The sequence below is a fragment of the Mycosarcoma maydis genome, chromosome 14, assembly GCF_000328475.2.
Source record: "Mycosarcoma maydis chromosome 14, whole genome shotgun sequence".
Lineage (NCBI taxonomy): Eukaryota > Fungi > Basidiomycota > Ustilaginomycetes > Ustilaginales > Mycosarcoma > Mycosarcoma maydis.
In genome coordinates, this window is record NC_026491.1 from 583297 (window position 1) to 604971 (window position 21675).

At 52.2% G+C, this 21675-nt stretch overlaps 8 protein-coding genes across 8 annotated transcripts; 5 read left to right on the forward strand and 3 right to left on the reverse strand.

Moving 5' to 3' along the window:
- Positions 1-2509: 2509 nt before the first annotated feature.
- Positions 2510-4213, forward strand: UMAG_04478 (putative myo-inositol transporter; the record flags this gene model as incomplete). Its single annotated transcript, XM_011392847.1, has 1 exon — positions 2510-4213. One exon carries the CDS (start codon positions 2510-2512, stop codon positions 4211-4213), a length of 1704 nt encoding a protein of 567 aa, XP_011391149.1.
- Positions 4214-4555: 342 nt separating this feature from the next.
- Positions 4556-6250, reverse strand: UMAG_04479 (uncharacterized protein; the record flags this gene model as incomplete). The annotated part of the gene is made up of 1 exon (XM_011392848.1): positions 4556-6250. The coding sequence occupies one exon, from the start codon at positions 6248-6250 to the stop codon at positions 4556-4558; it is 1695 nt and encodes a 564-aa protein (XP_011391150.1).
- A 777-nt stretch (positions 6251-7027) lies between these two features.
- UMAG_04480 (uncharacterized protein) lies at positions 7028-8044 on the reverse strand (the record flags this gene model as incomplete). Its single annotated transcript, XM_011392849.1, has 1 exon — positions 7028-8044. One exon carries the CDS (start codon positions 8042-8044, stop codon positions 7028-7030), a length of 1017 nt encoding a protein of 338 aa, XP_011391151.1.
- Positions 8045-9662: 1618 nt separating this feature from the next.
- On the forward strand, positions 9663-10754 carry UMAG_04481 (uncharacterized protein; the record flags this gene model as incomplete). The annotated part of the gene is made up of 1 exon (XM_011392850.1): positions 9663-10754. One exon carries the CDS (start codon positions 9663-9665, stop codon positions 10752-10754), a length of 1092 nt encoding a protein of 363 aa, XP_011391152.1.
- A 3137-nt stretch (positions 10755-13891) lies between these two features.
- On the forward strand, positions 13892-15274 carry UMAG_04482 (uncharacterized protein; the record flags this gene model as incomplete). The annotated part of the gene is made up of 1 exon (XM_011392851.1): positions 13892-15274. One exon carries the CDS (start codon positions 13892-13894, stop codon positions 15272-15274), a length of 1383 nt encoding a protein of 460 aa, XP_011391153.1.
- Positions 15275-16066: 792 nt separating this feature from the next.
- Positions 16067-17089, forward strand: UMAG_11978 (uncharacterized protein; the record flags this gene model as incomplete). The annotated part of the gene is made up of 4 exons (XM_011392902.1): positions 16067-16199; positions 16313-16405; positions 16486-16792; positions 16885-17089. 4 exons carry the CDS (start codon positions 16067-16069, stop codon positions 17087-17089), a joined length of 738 nt encoding a protein of 245 aa, XP_011391204.1.
- Positions 17090-17923: 834 nt separating this feature from the next.
- Positions 17924-19819, forward strand: UMAG_04484 (putative choline-sulfatase; the record flags this gene model as incomplete). The annotated part of the gene is made up of 1 exon (XM_011392852.1): positions 17924-19819. The coding sequence occupies one exon, from the start codon at positions 17924-17926 to the stop codon at positions 19817-19819; it is 1896 nt and encodes a 631-aa protein (XP_011391154.1).
- Positions 19820-20038: 219 nt separating this feature from the next.
- Positions 20039-21133, reverse strand: UMAG_04485 (uncharacterized protein; the record flags this gene model as incomplete). Its single annotated transcript, XM_011392853.1, has 1 exon — positions 20039-21133. One exon carries the CDS (start codon positions 21131-21133, stop codon positions 20039-20041), a length of 1095 nt encoding a protein of 364 aa, XP_011391155.1.
- Between the last annotated feature and the right edge of the window lie 542 nt (positions 21134-21675).

The following is a 21675-nucleotide window of genomic DNA, read 5'->3' on the forward strand; positions in this document are numbered from 1 at the left end:
CCTCTCCATAAAGACTGAACTGCATAAGCCTTGATTCTCAGCCTTCCTTGTCCGTCAAAGACACTTTGCATTTGCATTCGCGATGGCTTCAGGGTCAGGCCACAGCGTGCGACACTTTATCAACTGTTTGACTCGTTCGGGGATGTGAAACAGCCGACAGACCCTCTTGCTTGTTTGTAAGTCCATGTCCAGCTCAGTAGCACGACAAGAATACAATCGTGAATGTGTTTGTCACTCGACCCAACTCTTGTCAAGGGAGCCAAGCGGATGACGAATCACGGATCGTGCTAACTTATCGCAAATCGTCTTGGCATGTTTATGTTCAAGGATCCGATCGAGCCGATCTACGATTCGTATTTCGCGACGAGAATTCAGAAATACTTAGGGTTATTAAGTTAAAATGAATCGTGAATCACGGATCACATTCGTGATTCGTGAATGCGTGCGTGAATCGTGGGAACACGGTACACGGAACACGGAACACGAAACACAGATTCTGGATAAAGCTGTGAGGGGACACGATTCAACAGCTAGTCAAAAATTGGCTGTAAAATCACGAACCACGAATCACGAATCGTGAATCACGAGTGACAAGTTGCCGCGCCTTCACCGATCGGCGAAAGAGGTAGACGAGACTAGTCCCGACAAGCAGCTTCATTGACACTGTCGTTCCGCTGCCAAGGCGCACTTGAACCTCATTCATCCATTCAGGATTGCGGGGTACGAAGAGGATGTGCGCCCCGCACTCTTGGCCTCGCTTTGCCTTGCCGGTCAATTGTGATTGCCCCCCCCCCCCCCCCCCCACCAGATTGCGGGGTCGCTGTCAAACGAGAACACCATTCGACCGAACCGTTCGGAATCCCTCTACCAATCATGAACTTTGAGATTCGATTGCGGGTCGATCATCGCCAACCGAACGAAATTTCCAGTGTGCCTCGACTTATGCTCTCTCTCGTTTCCGTGCGAGATAGTCGTAAGTGTAACAGGCACGAGTGTCACTCTGTGACTGCACAATCAAGAAAGCAAAACACGAAAGGCAGAGAGATCGACAAGGGGCATTATTAACCGAAAAAAAAAACGGGAAGAGTCTGCCTCGTTTGTGCGGTCACAAGTTTTCCCGTTGGATTGTGGGCATCAAAGAGCCTCAAGGTGCAAAAGAAACTAGGTTCGTTATCGACAAAAGATTGCCGTCGAGGGTCCGTTTTCGGTCAGAACTCGTCCATCTTGGCGCCGAATGCCCGAATGGGTGGGCTCGCTTGACACAGCAATCATGTTAGCCCGGACCGTTTGTCCCTCCGGATCAAGATCCGTGTTTCTTCCTGAACATTCACGATTAACGATTGAATGCGAGCTCAAAGAAAGTTGACAGGACGATCTTCATAATTGTTTTCTTTCGGTCGACGAGAATTTTGCACGCTGATCAGACGCAGAGTCACAGTTGCGAGTGTGAATGAATGTCGGAACTTTAACGGGTTTTAGTGAGTGAGTGAGTGAGTGAGTGAGTGAGTGAGTGAGTGAGTGAGTGAGTGAGTGAGTTGAGTGGATTCGTAATTCAATACAATTCGCCGAGAATCTTCCATGTCGCTGGGAATCCAGTCTGCCGTGATCCAGGCACGAAGCGAGAAGGCTGCGCGCTGATTTCCAATTTGTGATTGGCACGAGGTGGAAAATGGAAACTTGCCGAAGGGTTCACGATTCGTGGCCAAGCTGTCACTCTAGCGCTCATCTTGTGCTGGTCACAGCAACGAAGCCTTCACGCTTGTTATTGGCACTGTCCCTTGCAAGTGAAAGTTGCTGCTCAAAGCGCAATCATTGACTGATATCGACTCAGCGGAAAATCTTGGCAAAGCAAGTCTTTCATGGCCGAGTCGAATCACGAATGAGCGGCTAAATCGGAACGAATAATCTGAATAGAACCATCATCACCATCCATGATTCACGTTTGCGTGTTGGCGGCAGCCGACAAGTCACGAGCTTGAGCATACTGTAGCTGCGGAACGCTTTGCTTGGTCTTGACGTTTGTACCGCTGCCGAACTGCATCCGCTCGCCTCACCGGTCCGTTGGTGCCGTGACTGCGACTCTTGGCGCCAGACTGTCTCTGAGTGAGTATTAAGCGAGCGTCGTTCGCTCACACGAGGCTTACTTTGTTGGCACTTCAGCCAGTCACTGAGTTGGAGAAATCACGATTCTTGAAATCGATTTCGCACGTCTACTTCATACACGCCTTCCTCCTTTCGTTCACCATATAACCCCCACTGTCCTTTCTGTGCTTTCTCACCGTTCGTCCATCCCATCACTGCATGCATGGAACCTTCTCATAGCTTCCAGCCCTCGTCACTCTACTCATCCTTGCCTCTCCTTCTTTCGCGTCACCATCACATAAATCGCAAGCCGCACCCATCCACCACTTTTTGACATCGTCTTGCAACCAGCGCGCTCAACCACACTTTGAACTTTATCACACACGTACCACGTTAGGTGTTCATCCACTCGGCCTCAACTCGAAGCATGGCCGACCGTGATCCCAGCCTCACTCCCGACGAGGACAAACCTCACTCTCTCCAGTCTGACGACAAGTTCTCGCCCAAAGCATCCAACGACCACGCTCAGCTCCACCAACTTCACCTCGCTACTCGCTCTGTTGTCTCCACAGAGGGCATCATCGATGCAGCCGAACTTGATCAAGTCCTGGACGAAGCCGCCATCGAGGCTGCTGGCCAGGGCGAGAGCAACAGTCTCTACCTCTGGACACTCACCTTCTTCGCCACCATTGGCGGTCTCTTGTTTGGCTACGACACTGGTGCCATATCCAGCGTGCTTGTCCAAGTGGGCACTGATCTAGACAACAAAGAGCTGACCGATGGCAACAAGGAATTCATCACCTCGGCACTCACCGTCGGCGCCATCATCTCTGCCCTTTGCGCCGGTGTCGTGGCAGACAAGTTCGGCCGAAAATGGACGCTTGTCATTTGTGATATCATGTTCATTGTAGGCGCCGTCATTCAAGCTGCTGCCCACAAGAAGTGGGACGTTGTGGGTGGAAGATTTGTTCTCGGTCTCGGAATCGGCGCAGCTGCTCAGATCGTGCCCGTATACATCCAAGAACTGGCTCCGGCTCGAGCGCGAGGTCGTCTCACGTGCCTAAATAGCATCGCCGTCACCTTTGGCCAGGTCGTAGCTACCGCCATCGGCGCCGGTTTTGAACATGTCTCTTCTGGCTGGCGCTGGATCATTGCCCTCGGCGCCTTCCCTCCTATCATCCAACTCATTGGTATTCACTTTTTCATGTCAGAGTCCCCGCGCTATCTCGTCAAGCAACGAAGAGAGGACGAAGCCGCGCGAGCCCTCACCCGTATCTATCCTCTCGCCACCCCCGAGCAGATCAACGCAAAGCTTGGCGTTCTCAAGAAGCACATCCAAACCGAGGACGCTCCCCTCCGCTACCGAATCGTCAAGGTCTGGACCGATGTACCCACTCGTAGAGCCGTCTTCCTAACTTCCATGGTTCTAGCCTCACAACAACTTTCAGGCTTCAACTCCCTCATGTACTTTTCTGGCACCTTGTTCAAGTCGGCCGGGCTCAAGCAACCGATCGCAACCAGTCTCATCGTCAGCGGAGCCAACTTCCTCTGCACTTTCATCCCTCTCAAGTACATTGATCGTTTCGGCCGTCGCCGCTTCCTTCTCGCCACGATGCCCTGTGTCATTATTTTCTTGGTTTGCACCGCCGGAATCTTTGCAAAGATGCTCCAACCCACCAACCAGCGCCTCGTCGAGGGTTATCCGTATCCAACGTCGTACACCTCGGCCATGCTTGTCTTTATGGTTCTCTACGTCTGCTCGTATGCCACCGGTCTTGGCAACGTACCTTGGCAACAAGGCGAGTTCTTCTCCACCGAGACGCGCATGATCGGTACCTCTATCTCTACCGCAGTCAACTGGGCGGCCAACCTCGTCATCTCTTCGACCTTCTTGAGCCTTATGAATGCCATCACTCCTTCCGGTGCTTTTGGCTTCTACGCAGGCCTCACATTTGTCTTCCTTCTCATTGTTTACTTCCTTTACCCTGAGACCTCGCTGTTGTCGCTCGAGGAGGTGCGTACCACTCTCAACGGCGGCTTCAACGTCAAAAAGAGTCTCAAGGTACGAAAGGAGAAGATCGCCCTTTGGAACACTCAGAAGCAGGCTGCTAAAGCCGAGACCGCCGCTTAGTGTAGATGCCTTGGAATTGCTCGCGATGCGATCCAATATCCTTGTCCATCCTGTACGCCCTGCGCTTGGTTGCCATTCCACGACTTTTACGTAAACGTCCACACATCCACAATCACGAATCTGTACTTTTACTCTGAAGAATCCAAAATCACTGTCACGTCTCCACGCTCGACTTTGCATTCACGGTTCGGTTTGGTTTGATGTACTGCTTTACTCGAATTAATGAAGGCGGCCAGCGAGATGCTGATTGGGCAGGCAGTTGCTGGGTTGCAAGGATTCTGGGCTGTATCGGCCACCGAGGTCGGAGCAGATCTCTGCGTGAGCCTCGACCATTTCGCCCTGTCACAGTTTCGCCTTTCCACTTGCGTGTTCGACCTCTGTTTCAGCAGGGATCAATTTGCGGATTTGTTTGCGCAAAATCTTACCGCTGGCACTGACGGGGATCTTATCCAAGAAACGAATGCCACCACGCAGGTACTTGTGGTGCGAGACTTTGGATCTCACAAAGGCGTCGATGTCCTCGGCCATCTTGTCGGGGTTTTGGTGGGCTGCTTTGAGCTCAATGAATGCTAGAGGAAGTTCGGTACCCTGTTGCTTGTCGTAAATGCCTACGACAGCAGCAGCCGCGATGCTTGGGTGCGAAACGAGCACGCCTTCGAGCTCCGCAGGCGCGACTTGAAAGCCTTTGTACTTGATCAACTCCTTCAGCCGGTCTACGATGCTGAACTCGCCCGTGCGCGGGTCGACAATCGCGATATCTCCGGTGCAAAGGTAGCCATCCTCTTGAAAAGTGTCGCGTGTCGCCGATGGGTTGCCATAGTAGCCCTTGCATACTTGTGGACCTTTGACAAGCAGCTCGCCACGCTCTCCGGGTCCGAGGTTCTTGCCCGTTTCCACATCGCGAATGCGCGCCATTGTAGCTGGATAAAGGCATCCGACTGAACCTGACGCTTGGTCGCCGTGCACACCAAGTGCTCCAACTGTAGTCTCGGTCATGCCAAAGGCTTGCTTCACAGGAACACCCGTCTTTAGTGTAAAGGCCGTTTGCGTCTCAAAGTCCAATGGCGCAGCACCGCAGATCGACTGCTTGACACTGCAAAATGCTTCTTGTGTAGCGTCAGGGTGCTTGGTTAACAGCGTCAGAACGGGCGGTACGAGGGCAAGAAAGTTGATGTTGAGCTCCTTGATCAGCCGACAGTAGGCCTCTGGCTGGAAGGGTCGCATAATACTCGTGTGACCCCGTGTGCGGATGGGAAAGTGCAGCATGAGTATAAGCGCATAGGCGTGGAAGAAAGGCAGGAAATTCAACGTGCGGAACTGCATCTCTGTGCCATCGTCGTGCTTGAGGAACAGCGACGGCGTGTGCCGGAAGATCTCGACCATGTTGATGACATTGCCGTGCGAGATCTCCACCGCTTTGGGAAGACCGGTTGTTCCACTACTAAATGGAAGATACGCTGTGTCGTTAAGGTCAGCCGGAACGTGCACCTTGGCTTGTCTGGCCGAAACCTCATCGGCAAGTAGACCCTTGATGGAAAGAACACCGCCAAAGCCAGCAACATCGCCGTCGGTGATGATCACGGACTGTCCACGGATCGCAGCTTTGCTGAGTCTGTGCATGTATTGCGAAGCGACAAAGACCTTCTTGGGTTTTGTCAGGCAGTAGACGTGTCTGAGCTCGGTCGACAAGTAGTCTGGATTGGCAAGCGCCGTTCGGAGCCCAGCAAACTGGCAAGCGAGGAGCGCCACGGCGAAATCAATGGAAGAATAGAGGTAGAGAAGGACTGTCTCGCCTGGCTTGAGCTTACATTTGTTGACCAGACCTACTCCGAGTCGTTGAGCGTCGAGCTTGAGCTGACCGAGGCTGATCGCTCGTCCAGTGCCACATTCTCTCAGCACTTCTTGCTGATCATCGAAGTCAACTGCTCCGAGAAGATATTCAAAGACGCATGTCGCTGTTTTGGGGCTGTAAGTGATGTTTGAAGTAAAGATGCCGGTGTTGGCGTCATACTGTGTGTATGGTCCGATCTTCTGCATTTTGATGGGGCGCTGCGAGACCGCAAAATTGTCAAGTAGCCGTCACCTCAGCCATCTGATGGCACGGTCAAGAGAGACAAGGAAGTTAGAAGGACAGCAAGGCATCCTGACATAAAAGGGGAACACGAACAGCGCCCTAGCAACAGGCACCGAGGGTCACCGCAATTTCCTTTCTCGACGGTTGCTAATACGTCTGAGGCACGAGAGCCGTAAGGGAGACAGGGTCCGCGGCGAGAAGGCGCGGCAAGGGCGGAGAGGAGACGGGAAAACATGGCTAGAGCATGCTTGAGGGGCTCCAACGAGCTTGACAAACCAAACGCAAACAGAGCAACACAGTAACTTTACAGGACTCTGTTCGTGATTCCCCATTTGGAAAGGTGTCCAAACTTTCTCCTTCCCGAAGGCGGGTAAACTCCTTCGCCATGCTTCTGCCTGTTGTATAACTCACACTTTCGTGACTTTCAGCCATCATGCGCGACGAAAATCATCGGTGATATTAACAATTGACGATTGGCTCGCCCGCGCCACAGAAGCTCATGTCTGGTTCAGCTCGCCCAGGGTCCTTCTGAACCACCACAATTTTTGCCAGCCACTCAGCGAGTATCTAAGCCCAGAACCAACAAAGTGGCATCCATCATATCACCTTGGAGTCTTTCGCACGTATCGTACTTTTCGTCGCAGCAAATACCTAACAAAGCAATACTATTGCGTCCTGAAAACAGTAGGCTCCGAGTGAGAGCAGAGGGTGTCATTCGTGATCGGTTTCGATGCCACGTTTCACATTGTAAGGACAGCACGGAAGCGAGCCTTGTTGGCCATCATATGCTCGAACGCCTCGTTTGCCTTGGCTAGAGGGAAGGTCTCGCACATGCATTCAACACCGAATCGTTGACTAAATTCAACGGCGTCCTCCGAGTCGAGGGCATGGCCGGATGGCCAGCCGTGTACCGAAATGCCCTTAGTAATCATGGCGATCGAGTTTACGCGGACGTCTCCAACGGGAGCGAGGATCAGAAGTTTGCCCATCGGCTTGCAACCGCCGACCAGGGGCGAGATGTGTTCTGGATTGGGCGCGGTAGCCACAATCAGGGCCGCACCACTCATCTTCTGCAGAGCCTCGGCAGCATCTTGGCTGCTGGTGTCGATGTAATCGGTGGCGCCAAGTTTCATGGCAAAGTCCTTCTTGTCGGTACCTCGGGAAAGCGCGACTGTGCGGTAACCCATCTTGCGCGCGTACTGGACGGCAAGGTGACCAAGGCCTCCAAGACCCTGGATAGCGACGACTTCGCCAGGAGTGATGTTCATTTTGCGGATGCCGTTATGAACAGTGACACCGGCACACATTAGAGGGGCCATCTGCACGGCATCACCGTCCGAGGGCAAACGCACCGCTGCCTCGGCCTGGAGAAGGCAGTACTCGGCGTATCCACCGTCCCGGGTGACACCGTTGATCTGTCCATTATCACACATCTGGAAAAGGCCTTGGTTGCACTGGCGGCAGGTGCCGTCGTGGCCTCCGTGCCAAGCGCCGCCGACACGATCGCCGCTCTTCCACCTGGTGACATGGGGACCCACCTCGACGACCTTGCCGACAATCTCATGGCCAGGGACACGAGGAAGAGGTCCGAAGGCGCCCGCCTGAACGTGTGCGTCCGAGTGGCAGACACCGCAAGCCTCGACCTTGACGAGGATCTGACCGTCTTCGGGATGCTTGAGCTCGATATCCTTAAACGTAAGGGGCTGACCTGTCTTTTCAAAGACGGCCGCTTTGTAAGTTTTGGGCAGAGACGACATTGTCGATGCTTGGGCGTCAGGTGGTACGAGTTTCGGAAGAGAGGGGATTGGAGGCAACTGGAAACTTTTGAGGAGAGATTGAGGTATGGTCTTGGTGAGGAGAGTAGGTCTACAGTTTTACGGGCAGAGCTATATGTATCCAAAAGGTTAGTTCGGTTCAATATTCCTATGGAGAGCAGATACACCACACGGAACTTTAAGCCAGGGACGGGCTCGACACACAGCAGCTCGCAGAGCCACAGCCTACTTCCCATCCTTCCTCTACTTCCGACTGTGAGGCTGGTTGAGGAGGTGTGTGCAGCCGGGGACGCGTCTTGCAGCGAAAGTATTCAAAGAATCGGCCACGACGTTGACGCGCTTGGAAGGAAATGCCCAAATCACGAGTCGTGAGTGCAAGGCAATCCTCGATCGCAAGGATGTCGTTCGACATTCTCTCGTGACTGCGTCTCCGACAGCGTAACTTTTTCTTCGACTTTCAAATAACGTTAGTCGCGTGTAGGCTTATTTCCGAGCTAGCAACCGTGCACAGCGGTCTTATCGCTACGAGCTGCCTATTCGTGCGAACATCTCGTTGTGGAGCCTCCACCTCCACTTACCAACGACACCATCCTCGAGTCGGCCAGCAGCTGGTTGGAAAATTCACGACTCTAGCAAACAGGCCCGAAATGTGAACCCTAAAGCGTTCCAACAGACGTGAAAGGGAGACAGGCAACTCATTCACGATTCACCAAGTGACTGGACGGCCCTCAACACGAAAGCCATGGTCTACGACTGCATTTTGGACAATCCACGACTGTGCACCTTGCATCTGCACACGACACGTAACATCACGCATGATCCTGGATAAACGTCTGAGTTTTGCGACAATCGTGAATCATATGAAGCACAAGCCAGCTGCGTTACTTGATGTACTCACATGTGCCGTGCGAAATATGGATGGAAAGTCCGTGTATCAGTGAGTAAGTGATGATGTTCGTTTATTGATTCGACCCAGCCCGATGTCGACAGGACAGCGTGCCGAGTCCAGCAGCCAATACGTTATTTGCAATAGTCATGTATCTTTGGTTTGAGATCAGCAGTCTGTGAGTGGTGAGTCCAGCGCGGATTTTTTGTGACGTTTTTGATGATTCACACTTGCACCCTGCCAACTACTGCCCTGATCGTCGGGAAAGTGTTGTCCCTTCGAGAATGAGTCAGCCTTCTAACGCCAGGCAAGGCAAGCGCATGTAGAAGCCGTCATCCTCGCTCTGGTACCCTTGTCTGGCAGAACACGTCAAAGAGTGGCAATTCACGATTGTTGTCTTAGACTGTCCTTGTCCAACGTTTCTTTGCGCAAACTCAATGCAGGTCCTTGTCATGAAGCTCTGCTGATCTGCTCTGATGTCGTTTGTCGCTTCGAGGTTACTCACACCCTGTCTGATGAGGTACACTTGGGAACGCCGGTTTAGTTGGATACTGCGAAATCTGTCAACACGGTAGCCTCAACCTGCCATATAAGATCATCACCCAGCTCCCGATAAATCAAAGGCCTTTCGTAGCCCCTTGATCATTATCTTACTCGTCACCACCCCATCCCATCTTCGATCCTAACGCATCGCTTCTAGTGATCTGCTTCATCATGTCGGGCGAATCAGTACCAACCAAGATGCGTGCTGCCACCATCAAGGACTTCAAAAAGGGCTACGAGATCAAGGATATTGACGTACCGACCGACCTGGGACCCAATGATATCCTCATCAAAATTGCTGCTGCTGGCTACTGTCATACTGACTTGCAGGTGATGGAAGGAGTATACGAGTCGCAAGGTGCTAAGCCAGGATTGGTTGGCTCGCACGAGCCTGCTGGAACTGTAGTCAAGACTGGCTCCGACGCCGGCAAGTCGGGCATCAAGGTTGGCGACCGCGTTGGCTCGATCAACACCTATGGCTATTGCGGCAAATGTGACTCGTGCAAGCAAGGAAAGCAGCTCTGCGACAACATGCCCGGCATGCTCGGACTCACGCTTAATGGCGGCTTCTCTCAATACATGAAGGCCGACGCTCGTGTGGTGTCCAAGATACCCGACAGCATTCCCTTCGACCAAGCTGCTCCCCTGTTCTGTGCTGGTGCAACCGTGTACGGGGCTTTGCTGGCCGTCGAGCCCCAAAAGCGACAATGGCTAGCAATGGTAGGTATCGGTGGCCTTGGTCACCTTGGCGTGCAGTACGCCAAAGCAATGGGTTGCAATGTAATTGCCATCGATAATCGCAAAGAGGGCCTGGAGCTTACCAACAAAGCACCCGACCACCTCAAGCCCGACAAAACATTCCTCATTGATTCGGAAGAGGCACAGAAGAAATGCATCGACGAACTGTCGAGCAGCTTCTACGAGACCAACCCCGGCGTCGACCGTGTGGTCATCAACTGTGAGGATCGTGGTCTCATTAAATTTAGTCAGCAGTTCCTCCGCAAAGGTGGTCAACTAGTCGACGTCGGTTTACCAGCTGACGGACCCTTCGAGCTCGACTCGTTTGCCATGAACTTCAAGGAGCAGACTATCCGAGGTCGTCTGATTTGCACGCCCGAACAGTGCCAGGACATGATCAACTTGCACGCCGACAATGGTTGCACTACCTTTATCGAAAAAACATACACCATTGACCAGGCCAACGACATGGCTGAACACTACAACTCGAAGAAGCTGCAGGGTCGCCTCTGCATAGTTTTCTGAGTGCATCTACGGTAATCCAACCACCTGTCGTGTCCAACAGTCTTCTACCCTACCAGTTTGGCAAGTGAATGTCTTACCTTCCTAATCTTGAATCCCGATGAGCCTGTGCCCGATGAGCCTGTGCAAGTTTGTGTCATCTTCTCGACAAGTGTGCCGGCGTGTTTGAACGGATTGAGCGTGACTTGGAAGCTCAAACGGCGCTAGGTAAGCTCGGATCGGGTTTGCCGGGTAATGAGCAGGGCACCGATTCGCATAAGGTCTTATCGATGCGAACAGACTACCTCAGGTCTGCTATCAGAAGACCAAGCGCGATGCTTGGAGGCTTCGTCGTCCGCACAGGGAAGATAAGGTGCGTCAGGCTACATGAAACAACGCAGTCTTATGACAACGTGGTAAGACTTTCGAAAAGCGAGCTACTGTATGACAAGTTGCCATGTTCCGAATTGTGCTTACGGCTCTCAATCTTTGACCGAGAAGCAAGTCCCCTTCTTGAGTTTAGGAAATTAGCGGTACTAACAAGCAGTACCAGGGACTAGGACAGACGAAGGCTCTGTCTGTAGCTGCTGAAGCGCACAGCGATCGTGAAAAAAAAACTTGTGAGAGCGAGGCAAAGAGAACTGAGCGCGGAAGTAGACACCAGAGCTTCAGTTTGTTGCAATAGGGTGCCCTAGTGCTGATCTGAACCAGTCTTCCGGATTCCTGGTGGGGAGAATCCCGGCTTAAAATGCCTTCGCAAGACGCCATGGCTGGTGTTCTTCCTCCAGACGAGCATTCGACGCCCCGTAATGATACATCATGCTTTGTGGTTCGAGCTTGAAGCGATGGCCAAGCGAAGGAACCCCAAGGTGATGGCGGATCAGTACAGACGTCGGTGTACTTCTTTGATAAGACCATGGTTGTGACTGTGACTTGATGCACGACTCTTTTTGTGAAATTGTTTGTCCAAGCATGCTTCCTTGCAATCGTGAATCAAATTGTGCAAACCAGTTCTGCACGGAAGTGCAATATGTGGTGGACGTAAGATGATGGCACAGAGATTCACACTGCCTTTGTCCTTGTGTATCGAGACATTCGTGATTATAGGGTCAGGATACGCCCAATGCCAGGGTCCGCAGACGTGCTTATTGATTGTCTCGCGTCTCGCCAACTTGCCAGCTGTGTTTCAGGCTCAGAGGTAGCTAGCCGACTTGAGGGCACTCCACGACGGATCAGCTTCCACAAGTGTGAGAACATTGCGCGCGGTTAGCGTGGGTTTATGCGGCTGGCGGGGCTGAAGTAATTGGGCTCCGACAGACATTCGTGATTCACAAATTCCTAAGTTATCTTCGTGTTTCTTTTTCTCGTTTCACCATCTGGTTTGTCCCTCGACTGTGGCGGCGCAAGCGAGTCGCCAGGCCAATGTTGTGATCGTTGAGTCCGCACTGCGAATATGCCTTCCCGGGTCTGTGCTGTATCTCGAAACTTGGTGGAAATCAAAGCAGCCAAAGGCAACGACTGTAGCATGCAATAGCGTATTACGGTCACAAACAGCAGAAGTCGGATCAGCCTAGAGGAAGCGCAGGAACCTTTGACAAACGAAAAAAGGGCTCACCGGCTAGTACAAAAAAAGGACCACCGTGAGTTGTGCTAAGTTACCCTTAACTAGTCCAACAGCGCTCTCAGAAGGTATTTGTAATCGGCGGAGTCTACTTTTGAAATCACTGCAGCCCCACCTTTGAAATGGTCGGGCGGGCGATCATCGAGATGGTAAATTTCGGACTACAAAATCTGACACATTCTGATCAAGTTATTCGGAAAAGCTGCGTGTGTGTGCTGCTCGCTGAAACAGACACGAGACGGTCAGCGCAGATCAGAGCTGTACAATCCGAGTCAATTTGATTTCTCAGCGCAACGTGTCCAACTGTGCCCTCTGGACTTTTCCCGTGGCAGGTAAGTTAGTTCCTTATCCGGTGATTGACCATGTTTCACCTGGCGCAAGTCTGTCTCTTACAGGCACCGTACAGCAGCCAGTGGCTTTGCCTCGACTCAAATTCATGGCGGAGCAGCGGGGCTGTAGACCGCCCTGACCGACATTCAACTGGCCCTCCCAAGCCTAGCTGGGCGTCAGATGGGTCCTAACGAAATGATACGATTCTTAGCTTTTCGTACTTCCAAGGCCAATGAAGCCAGTCCACGTAGAGCCTTTCATCGAATCGTACATGCTTCCGACAGCTTAAAAGTAGTGAAGAATGCGGTAATAGCCTTAATGGGTAGGGCAGATCGCAATGGGAGCAGGTCCGACTTCCGTGGACATCGGTAACCAGGAACGACAACGCTAGCGCGCGCACGCGCGCAGTCAAGTAGGATCGACTTCGCTTCGGAGGCGCATGCAATGACAATGTGCATCAAAGCTGCACGAAAAGTCATACTTCGGCCCGCCAACTTGCGTACCAAGCGCTCTTTTATCAAGAGCCTCCCATGTGGGCCATGCTTGAACGTCTTTCCGCCAGATTTGAGACTTTGTGGCTCTACTTCTCTGAGACCGGCTCGTTCTCGACTACAATATGCGTCCAACGTCCAGCCGTCACTATCCAAACAAATGGGTAAGCCCAGCCATGGTACCTAACCGCTCTCCTGCGCACCCTTACTACATACTTGTCTGTTGTCTTACCTGAGTTCGAGGACAAGCCAAACTTGGGTTCAAAGTCCGTTCGTAGGTATACTATCTTCACAGCACTTGAGACTCTCGCTGATTTGTGCTTTGAAACGTTTCTGCCTCCCCCTCCCCGTGCGAGGTTTGTGCGTAATCGATACAGACTCTTATTTGACAGGCCTCTGGTGTTGCAGCACACCCAGTCTTCCCGCTTGCAGAATTCCTTTGCAGCTGTTCTCGAGACTCCAATCCCAGCGTCACCTGTGATGATATTGCTAGGTCACCTAGGTCCTTCGCTTGCATGGAACTGTGAGCATATATAACTACTTAGTCTCTCTGTGCCAATTCTTTGCACTCTCTGTCTACTCCGGTCACCTTCTTCTAATTTCGTACACACTAGCTTAGCTGTGAGATCTGGCATCTCTTACCGATCCTTTTACGAAGCCTTCTTGATAACACTCCTGCTGGGCAGTTTCCTCAACTTGCAATTGACCAACTCTACGCAATGCAGGCTCCTAAGCAGATCGACACCGGCTTCGGCTTCTGCCTCGCCCCCATCGACCTTGAGGCTGCTCACTCCGCCGCTGAGCGCCTCCATCACTTTTCGATCAACCCTCCTACACCAGAGTACCCCAACGGCTTGACTCACGGCGCTGACTTTTATCGCACCAACTTCACTATGCCTATCGCTTACCCTCGCTCCACCTATTCGGAACCTCTCGCGGGCGGCGAGTCGCTTTCAGAGCTGCTTCCTGGAACGCACGAGGTCTTGTCGCAGAATGCACGCGCAGTCGATGCTTGTCACTTTGTCCCCGTGAAGGTGGAGCCCACACCAGGTCTCTACACGCCCTTCGTACGAGGGGGTACCAACCCGAAGCAGCTGCGCAAGCGTCGTGTTCTGGTTGTAGAGCGTTTGATCCCCAAGCGTGTGTCCACGAACCCGGATGCAAAGATCCTCCTCCTCACCCACGGTCTCGGATTCTCTAAAGAGTGCTACATTCCCCTTGTAGATGAGCTCTTGCGTAACAGGCCCAACGAAATTGAAGAGATCTGGATGATTGACACACTCGGCCACGGCATGTCGGCTGTCGTCAACCGCCAGCTCGACGACCCTTCACCGCTCGAGTTTAGCGATCGTTGCATTGATGGTAACGACCTCGCACGTGATATTCTGCAATTCATCTGCTGCTTTATGCCTTCAACTCGCACTTCGACCCCGGCGGAGCCCTCGCGCACGCTCGACTTTCATCTTCCTCGCTTGCCTAGGAAAAAGCTTGTGGGTATCGGCCACTCTTTCGGTGGTGCAGCGCTTTCGCAAGCTTCCTACCACTTCCCGGAGTTGTTTGACTCTGTCATTCTCTTGGAAAGCATCCTGGGTACGTTTGAGCAAGTAGACCGCATTCACGCTGTACCGCTGGCCCGGTACACGTTGCTCAAGAAGGACCGCTGGGAATCGCGCGAGGAGGCTCGCCACGATGCTGACTCTGACAAGCACATGCAGTTGTGGCATCCTTCAGTGCGAGATGCCTTTGCTGTCGGCATGGTCACTGAATCTTTGACTATCCCCGGCACTTTTGAAAGGAGTGCGGACAAGGTAGCTGAAGCTCTTTCGATTCGTGGCAACCGACCCGGTATGCAGATTTCGCAATACCTACACTGCCTCCCATCGCGCCTTCCTGTTCTCTTTATTTCCGCACACAAACCGCTCCTCCTTCCACTTGAAGAAGTCTTCCACACTGCTCAAAGCATCCCCAACCTTCATTTTGAGGTGATGACCGGCACCCACAATCTCCCACACGAGCGCCCCATCGACATTGCTCACCGCATCCTGCGCTTCTGGCGTGAGACGGATGTATCCGTTCCGTTCTTCCGCGAAAGCAGACTTTAGTCTGTGTTTCCTTTCCACTCACGATCAGGGCACGTGTATCACATTCACTTTAAGGACACTCTTTTCAAGCGCATTCAAAGAAAGACCACCGCATCTCAGTATTCCATAAAACAGGGTTCCCCGTCACCGTATCCGCCTAGTCGTGAATTAATATAGTCAGTCACTCTTTTTTTTGCACATTCTTTTGTAACGATGCTTGCCTTGGCTTAAGTTAAGCGAAGATAGAACGATTGATGCGATCGTACATTCTGGTTTCAGTTAACTTATCATGAGTGCGAAAAGTGCTGAATGGTCCTTGGTGGACGAGAGGCTGCGTAGTGTTTTAGGCGTCTTTCGCTGCAACTAAATGTCATAGCGCACGACGTCGTGCGTCACTGCGTGCCCAAGAAACAGAATCGTGAGTGAAGGAAATAACGAAATAAACCAATAAGTTAAGGTCTGATGTGTAGGAGAATCTGAGTTGTATTTCGTGGTTGGGATAACTTATCAGAAATTTTGGCACTAAATTTAAGAGTCCCAAGCGGGTACTGTATCTGTATGCGACGGGGGCCAATGCACCAGAGGAACACCCTAGTCACCATGCACGGATCAAAGACCCCTTCTAGTACCGTGTTACTGGGACCAACAGCACAGCGCAGAGCATAGGGTACTGTACATGCGTGTGTATGGAAGACACACAGCTCTCAAGGAATATCAGAGAACCTTGCATGGCTACCACCACCCGCTGCTTTCGTCTTAGCCTCGACCGACCTAGCCACGCTACTGCCGAAAACACCAGCAAAACGACGAATGATGGCTTGGTCGAACAAGCGAACCGCAGCATTGGTCTGGCACCTGATAGCCCTGTCGTCTTGCATCTACGGCTTTAAGTCGCTCGATGTACTTTCTGATCTGATGGGCGTCGATATGACTGATGAGTACGGAGGTACGAACCACCTGCCGCGGATGTGCATCTGCTCCGTTTATGATCGCTATCCTTCTGCTACATTAGTGCTTATACTGACAAAGGTGGCTTTGCTTTGATTGGAACGATGATAGGGTTTTTCCAGTTTCTGACAATGTGTGGTCTGACCGCAACGACTAGCACCATTTCATTGGCGTTAATACTCGATCTGGTACATGGACCGGAAGGTAAGCACTTTCAACATCTCGCGAGGTCAAGCATGATCAAGCTGACATACTATGTTCTCTTATCCTGGGCTGATTTCTAGCTCTACGGTGGCTTAAGGATCTGTTGATGGCCGTGTCTCTTCCCACTGAAACTATCATCACGGCGCTTTACTGGTCGCTTATGACGATCAACAAGGACTTGCTGATGCAGACCAAGAAAGTGACGGATCCAACGAATCCGGATCAGGTGCTCCGCGAAGAATCGGTGGCTGTGCCATTCTGGATCGACGCCAGCATGCATGGATTCCCGAGCTTGTTTCTACTGGTCGACTTATTAGTCTTTAGTCGACGCTTTCCTGATTCCATACCAGTCGTGGTTGTGACTACCGCTGTGACAGCTGCCTATGGGTAAGTATACGGCATTGGTTGAGAGTCCAGTGGTAGGTGCTCGTGCTGACCTTTCTGAAGCTTCGTCGTCAACACCCTTTCTCGTCACACAGTTTATGGGCCGGCAAGTGCGCCTCTATGAACGGGCACTATCCTTACCCACTTCTGGACATCTTGAGCGCCCCCCAACGTGTTGCACTGTACGTTGGCGCTGGCGCATTAGCCTCCCTTGCTGGTGTCGCTGTCATCCGACTTCAAGCTAGAGTCAAGAGTTCTCACGGCTCCGCTGCGAAAGCCAACGTGAATAAGACGAAATAGGGAGCGTGGTACCAAGATGTCGTTGCCTTTCATGTTAAGCTTGATGATGCCCACGTGCATCAACGTCCTCATGTCTTCATGATCCGCTTTGGTAGCAAGGTCAACTCTGTCAAAATACCGAAAGGATGTTCTTGGTGGGTCATGGATCGAGTGTATAAGAGGCAGAAATCGGGCCACAAATCCGCCGATCGAATCCACACCTTGTCTCTTTTTCAACAAAATCTCTTTCAACAAACACGATTGACTTCTGAGACTAACACTCACACTTGAGACTTCAGAAATGTGAACGTGAATCGTGAATCACGAATCTAATCGTCGTGCGTGAAAACCGTGCAAGTTAAACTAAACATGTGCAGGTTCTGCACTTTGTTTGCTGCACGAACTGCAGCGAAAGAGATAGGGTCTTCATCACACGAGCATAGGCTGATACCACAGATTGCACGTTCGAGCTCTAAAATTGCGTGCTTGTTGGACTCTTTCTGCCTCTACACCAACACACAGTTGTGAGTTGCCTCACCCACACACTCGTGACTCTTTGATGTTCCAAGTGATCATCAGCTCGTGTCTGTTCTTCGAAATTGGTGTAGCCGAACCCCGCTTCTTGTGCTAGGCGTGGCCAAACACGAACGAGCTTGCTGTTCTGTTAATCCTCTTGAGATCGCTGCGCCCCCATCCTTCCATCCTTCCATCCTTCCATCCTTCCATCCTTGCCTAGTCATACCACTGCTCGAGAACAGACGCGCTCGATTTTCTTCCAAGACCGCCTAGCATAGCGTCGGGGCTCTCTCCAGCCAGTATCGCGTTGCACGTCCTCTTTCGCTAGCAATACGTAACATGCCGGTTCAGTCCACAAATAGCACCGGTGGCATCAACGGCGCCAACTTTGGCCAGGTCGCCCCTGCAAATGGTCATGGCACCAATGGTCATGTCGGCTCTCTGTCCAACGGCACCAACGGCGCGAACAGCTACCACGTCAATGTCCAGCAAACCAGTGGACATGCTTACTGCGCAGACGGAATCATTGGTGCTGGTCCAGAAGCCGATGGAAGTTCCAATGGGCATAACGCGAATGTGCGTGCTCACACTTCTTCTGGCCCCGCAGGCTCATCAAACTCTGTCGCATCGGGTAGCCGCCCCAACATCCTATTCGTGATGGCTGATCAGCTGGCTGCGCCTCAGCTCCGCATGTATAACCCAAAGTCTCAGATCAAGACTCCCAACCTCGACCGCCTTGCACACGATGCTGTCGTGCTCGAATCAGCCTACTGCAACTCGCCCCTCTGTGCTCCTTCGCGCATGGCTCTCGTGACCGGTCAGCTTCCTTCCAAGATCGGCTCTTACGACAATGCGGCGTCCATTAGCTCCGACCTGCCCACCTACGCACACTACCTTCGATCCGGCGGTTACGAAACCGTGCTTGCTGGAAAAATGCACTTTGTTGGAGATCAGCTTCACGGCTTTGAGAAGCGTCTCACCGCTGACATCTACCCTGCAGACTATGGCTGGGCTGTCAACTGGGACGAGCCTGACCGTAGGCTCGAATGGTATCACAATGCCTCAAGCATCCTTCAAGCAGGTCCTTGCGTACGTTCCAATCAGATGGACTACGACGAAGAGGTTCTGTACAAGTCGAAGCAGTACCTCTTTGACCACGCACGTCGCCGTCAAGGTGGCAACGATACCCGCCCTTTTTCCCTCACCGTCAGCTTCACCCACCCGCACGACCCATATACCATTGAGGAGGAGTTTTGGAACCTGTACCAAGATGTTGATATCAACATGCCCGAAGTTGAAATTCACCCAGACAGGCAGGATCCGCACTCGAAGCGTCTCCGTCACGTCTGTGACCTCGAAGGCAAGAATTTTACGCCTGAACAGATCAAACGCGCGAAGCGAGCCTACTATGGTTCTGTTTCGTACGTGGATGCCAAGATCGGCGAGCTGCTCAATACCCTAGACAAATGTGGCTTGCGCGACGATACTATCGTCGTCTTCAGTGGTGACCACGGAGATATGCTGGGAGAGCGATCCTTGTGGTACAAGATGAGCTACTTTGAGAGCTCGGTCCGTGTGCCGCTCCTCTTCAACTATCCCAAGATGTTCGCCCCTCGACGCGTCAAGGCCAACGTTTCCACCATGGACCTGCTTCCGACTTTCTGCGACATGGTCGGTATTCCGCTTCAACCTCAGCTGCCACTCGATGGCATTAGCATGCTTCCACACCTTATCGGACAACCAGGTCACGACACTGTGATTGCCGAGTACATGGGAGAGGGAACCATTGCGCCACTTTGCATGATTCGCCGTGGTCCTTGGAAGTATATTACCTGCCCTGTCGATCCTCCCCAGCTTTTCAACTTGACCAGAGACCCCAAAGAGCTCGACAACCTTGCCTCGGATCCAGATAGCCTCGACGTAGAAACGCGCAAGGTGCTTGAAGGGTTCGAAGTTGAAGCTCTTAAGCGATGGGATATGGCAAAGATCACCGAGGATGTACTGAACGTACAACGTCGTAGACGCTTTGTCTTCTCTAGTCTCAAGCAGGGTGCATGGACGTCTTGGGATTACCAGGTGCCTACCGACACGCAAAATATGTACATTCGTTCGCACCTGGACCTCGATGAACTCGAGCGCATGGCCCGCTTCCCTCCTGTCGACGAACTTGGCCGAACCATTGCTAATACTTCGGCTGGTGTCATGCAGCTAAATAGTAAACTGCGGCACGCATGAAGTTTGCGTCTCTTTATCCTCTTGTACACGCAAGATGATCATTTCACCTGCATGTCCGATAGGATTAAGACGGTCTGTCAGGTACGATCTCTGTCATGTCTTATGCACATCCTGAAACGTATAGATGGCATCTAGAAATACACTCGCATTGCCGCCCCTTGAGTCAATCATAGCTCACATGACATTTGGAACTAAACTTTGAGTGGGAATGGCGCCGTCTTAGTCTGAGTCGTCCGACTCTTCCGCCAGTGGGCTGCCTGAATAGAAGGTGTCCCAATTAGCGCGCAGCTGCTGTGCAGCCGCTTCCGTGCTCAGATCATGCAGTTGAGCAAAGTAATCGACGGCCTCGAGCAGGTAGCCTGGAATCGCACTCACCGTGTGATAGTCGCTTTCCATCAAGGCACGACTACGATCGACGCTCGCCAAGCATTCGCGTGCTTCGATCTGCTTGCGGTTGATGGTCGAAGAAAAGCCAACGTAGACGTTGGCATGCTTCTTCGTGACGGATCGCACCACATTGTTGTCGAGCGTACAAGAATGGAGTGAAACCCGCACGGCGCCGAAGGCGGATATGTTTTCATTTCGCAGAGATGCCAGAAGGTCTACTGTGAGACCTGCTGCTTGAACAGAGTGAAGCGAGATGTTGCGTCGGTAGGCCAGGGCAACGTCGATCTGTGCTCGCAAGACCGACAACTGATGCGCCTGTGGTGTCTTGAGCCTGGTCAACTTCGGGACGGCTGTTTTGAGCTCTGCTCTTTGTGGATCATAGTTCCATGCTCGCCGAGGTATTCTGAACGCTCGGTCTATTCCGACTTCGCCCAACAGTGCGTTGGGAAACCGGTCAAATTGTCCGCGAATTCCTTGGCAGACGCTGCTAAGCGATATTGGCTCCGACAACTGATCCCATATCGAGTCGAGCTCTTCTTTGGCCGGATGATGCTCGACTGACCAAGTGTCAAGAATGCCAAAAAGTTCGTGGTAGTGTTTCTCTTTGCTTGGCGCCGGGTCGGAGAGCGAGATCTGATGGGCAAACCAGGGATGCCACCCAAAGCAGGGCGTCACTTTGTCCGGATGCCGTGAGGCTAGCTCTGCGACCATGTTCTGGTCTCTCGCATTTGTTGACATGCATACTAGTCGTCCAACGGTTGAATTGCTAATGCGATCGCTAAGATCGTCTAAATTCAACGCAGTGTACGCTACCGGATCGTCCGTAGGGTGGCAATGTGAGTCCACAAACAAGCCCGCAAGATTCGGCGATGGTTGTTTGGGCGTCACCGCCTTGCATGTCTCGGTGTGCGACTCTCCTGTACACATGCTTTTCGACTTGCAGCCGTGCACGGTGATAGGCACTTCGTGGTGGTAAGCAGGAAACCCTAACCGTTGTGAATCATTTACGACAGGGTGAAGGCCGTGGGCTATCGCTCCTGCAGAAAAGCAAATCACGACTATACTAACTAGGGTCAAGATACACAAGCTCTGGCGAGTCGAGTATTACATGTCAGCCTCAATTTACACACACAATCATGATTGGATCAACCCATGCATGGTCAACAAAGTCACGAGCATAGCACAAATTTGTTTCACATTACAGGCTCACAAGCCAGTCACTTCGATCCACGTGGCCCACGGGTCCGCAGTCCGCAGTCCGCAGTCCACGGTGCACGGGTCCACGTTAAGCTACGAGTGTCGGTTGCAGTCAAACGACATGCTCCTCTTGTTACATAACCCTGGACAAATTTCGCCGTTGGCCGTGCGCGATCGCCTTCGATCTGAAATATCACAAATTCGTGATAAGTAACGTAGCTGGCACAAACCGAACTTAACTTAGATCCCATCGCGCGATCATTCCTTCGTTA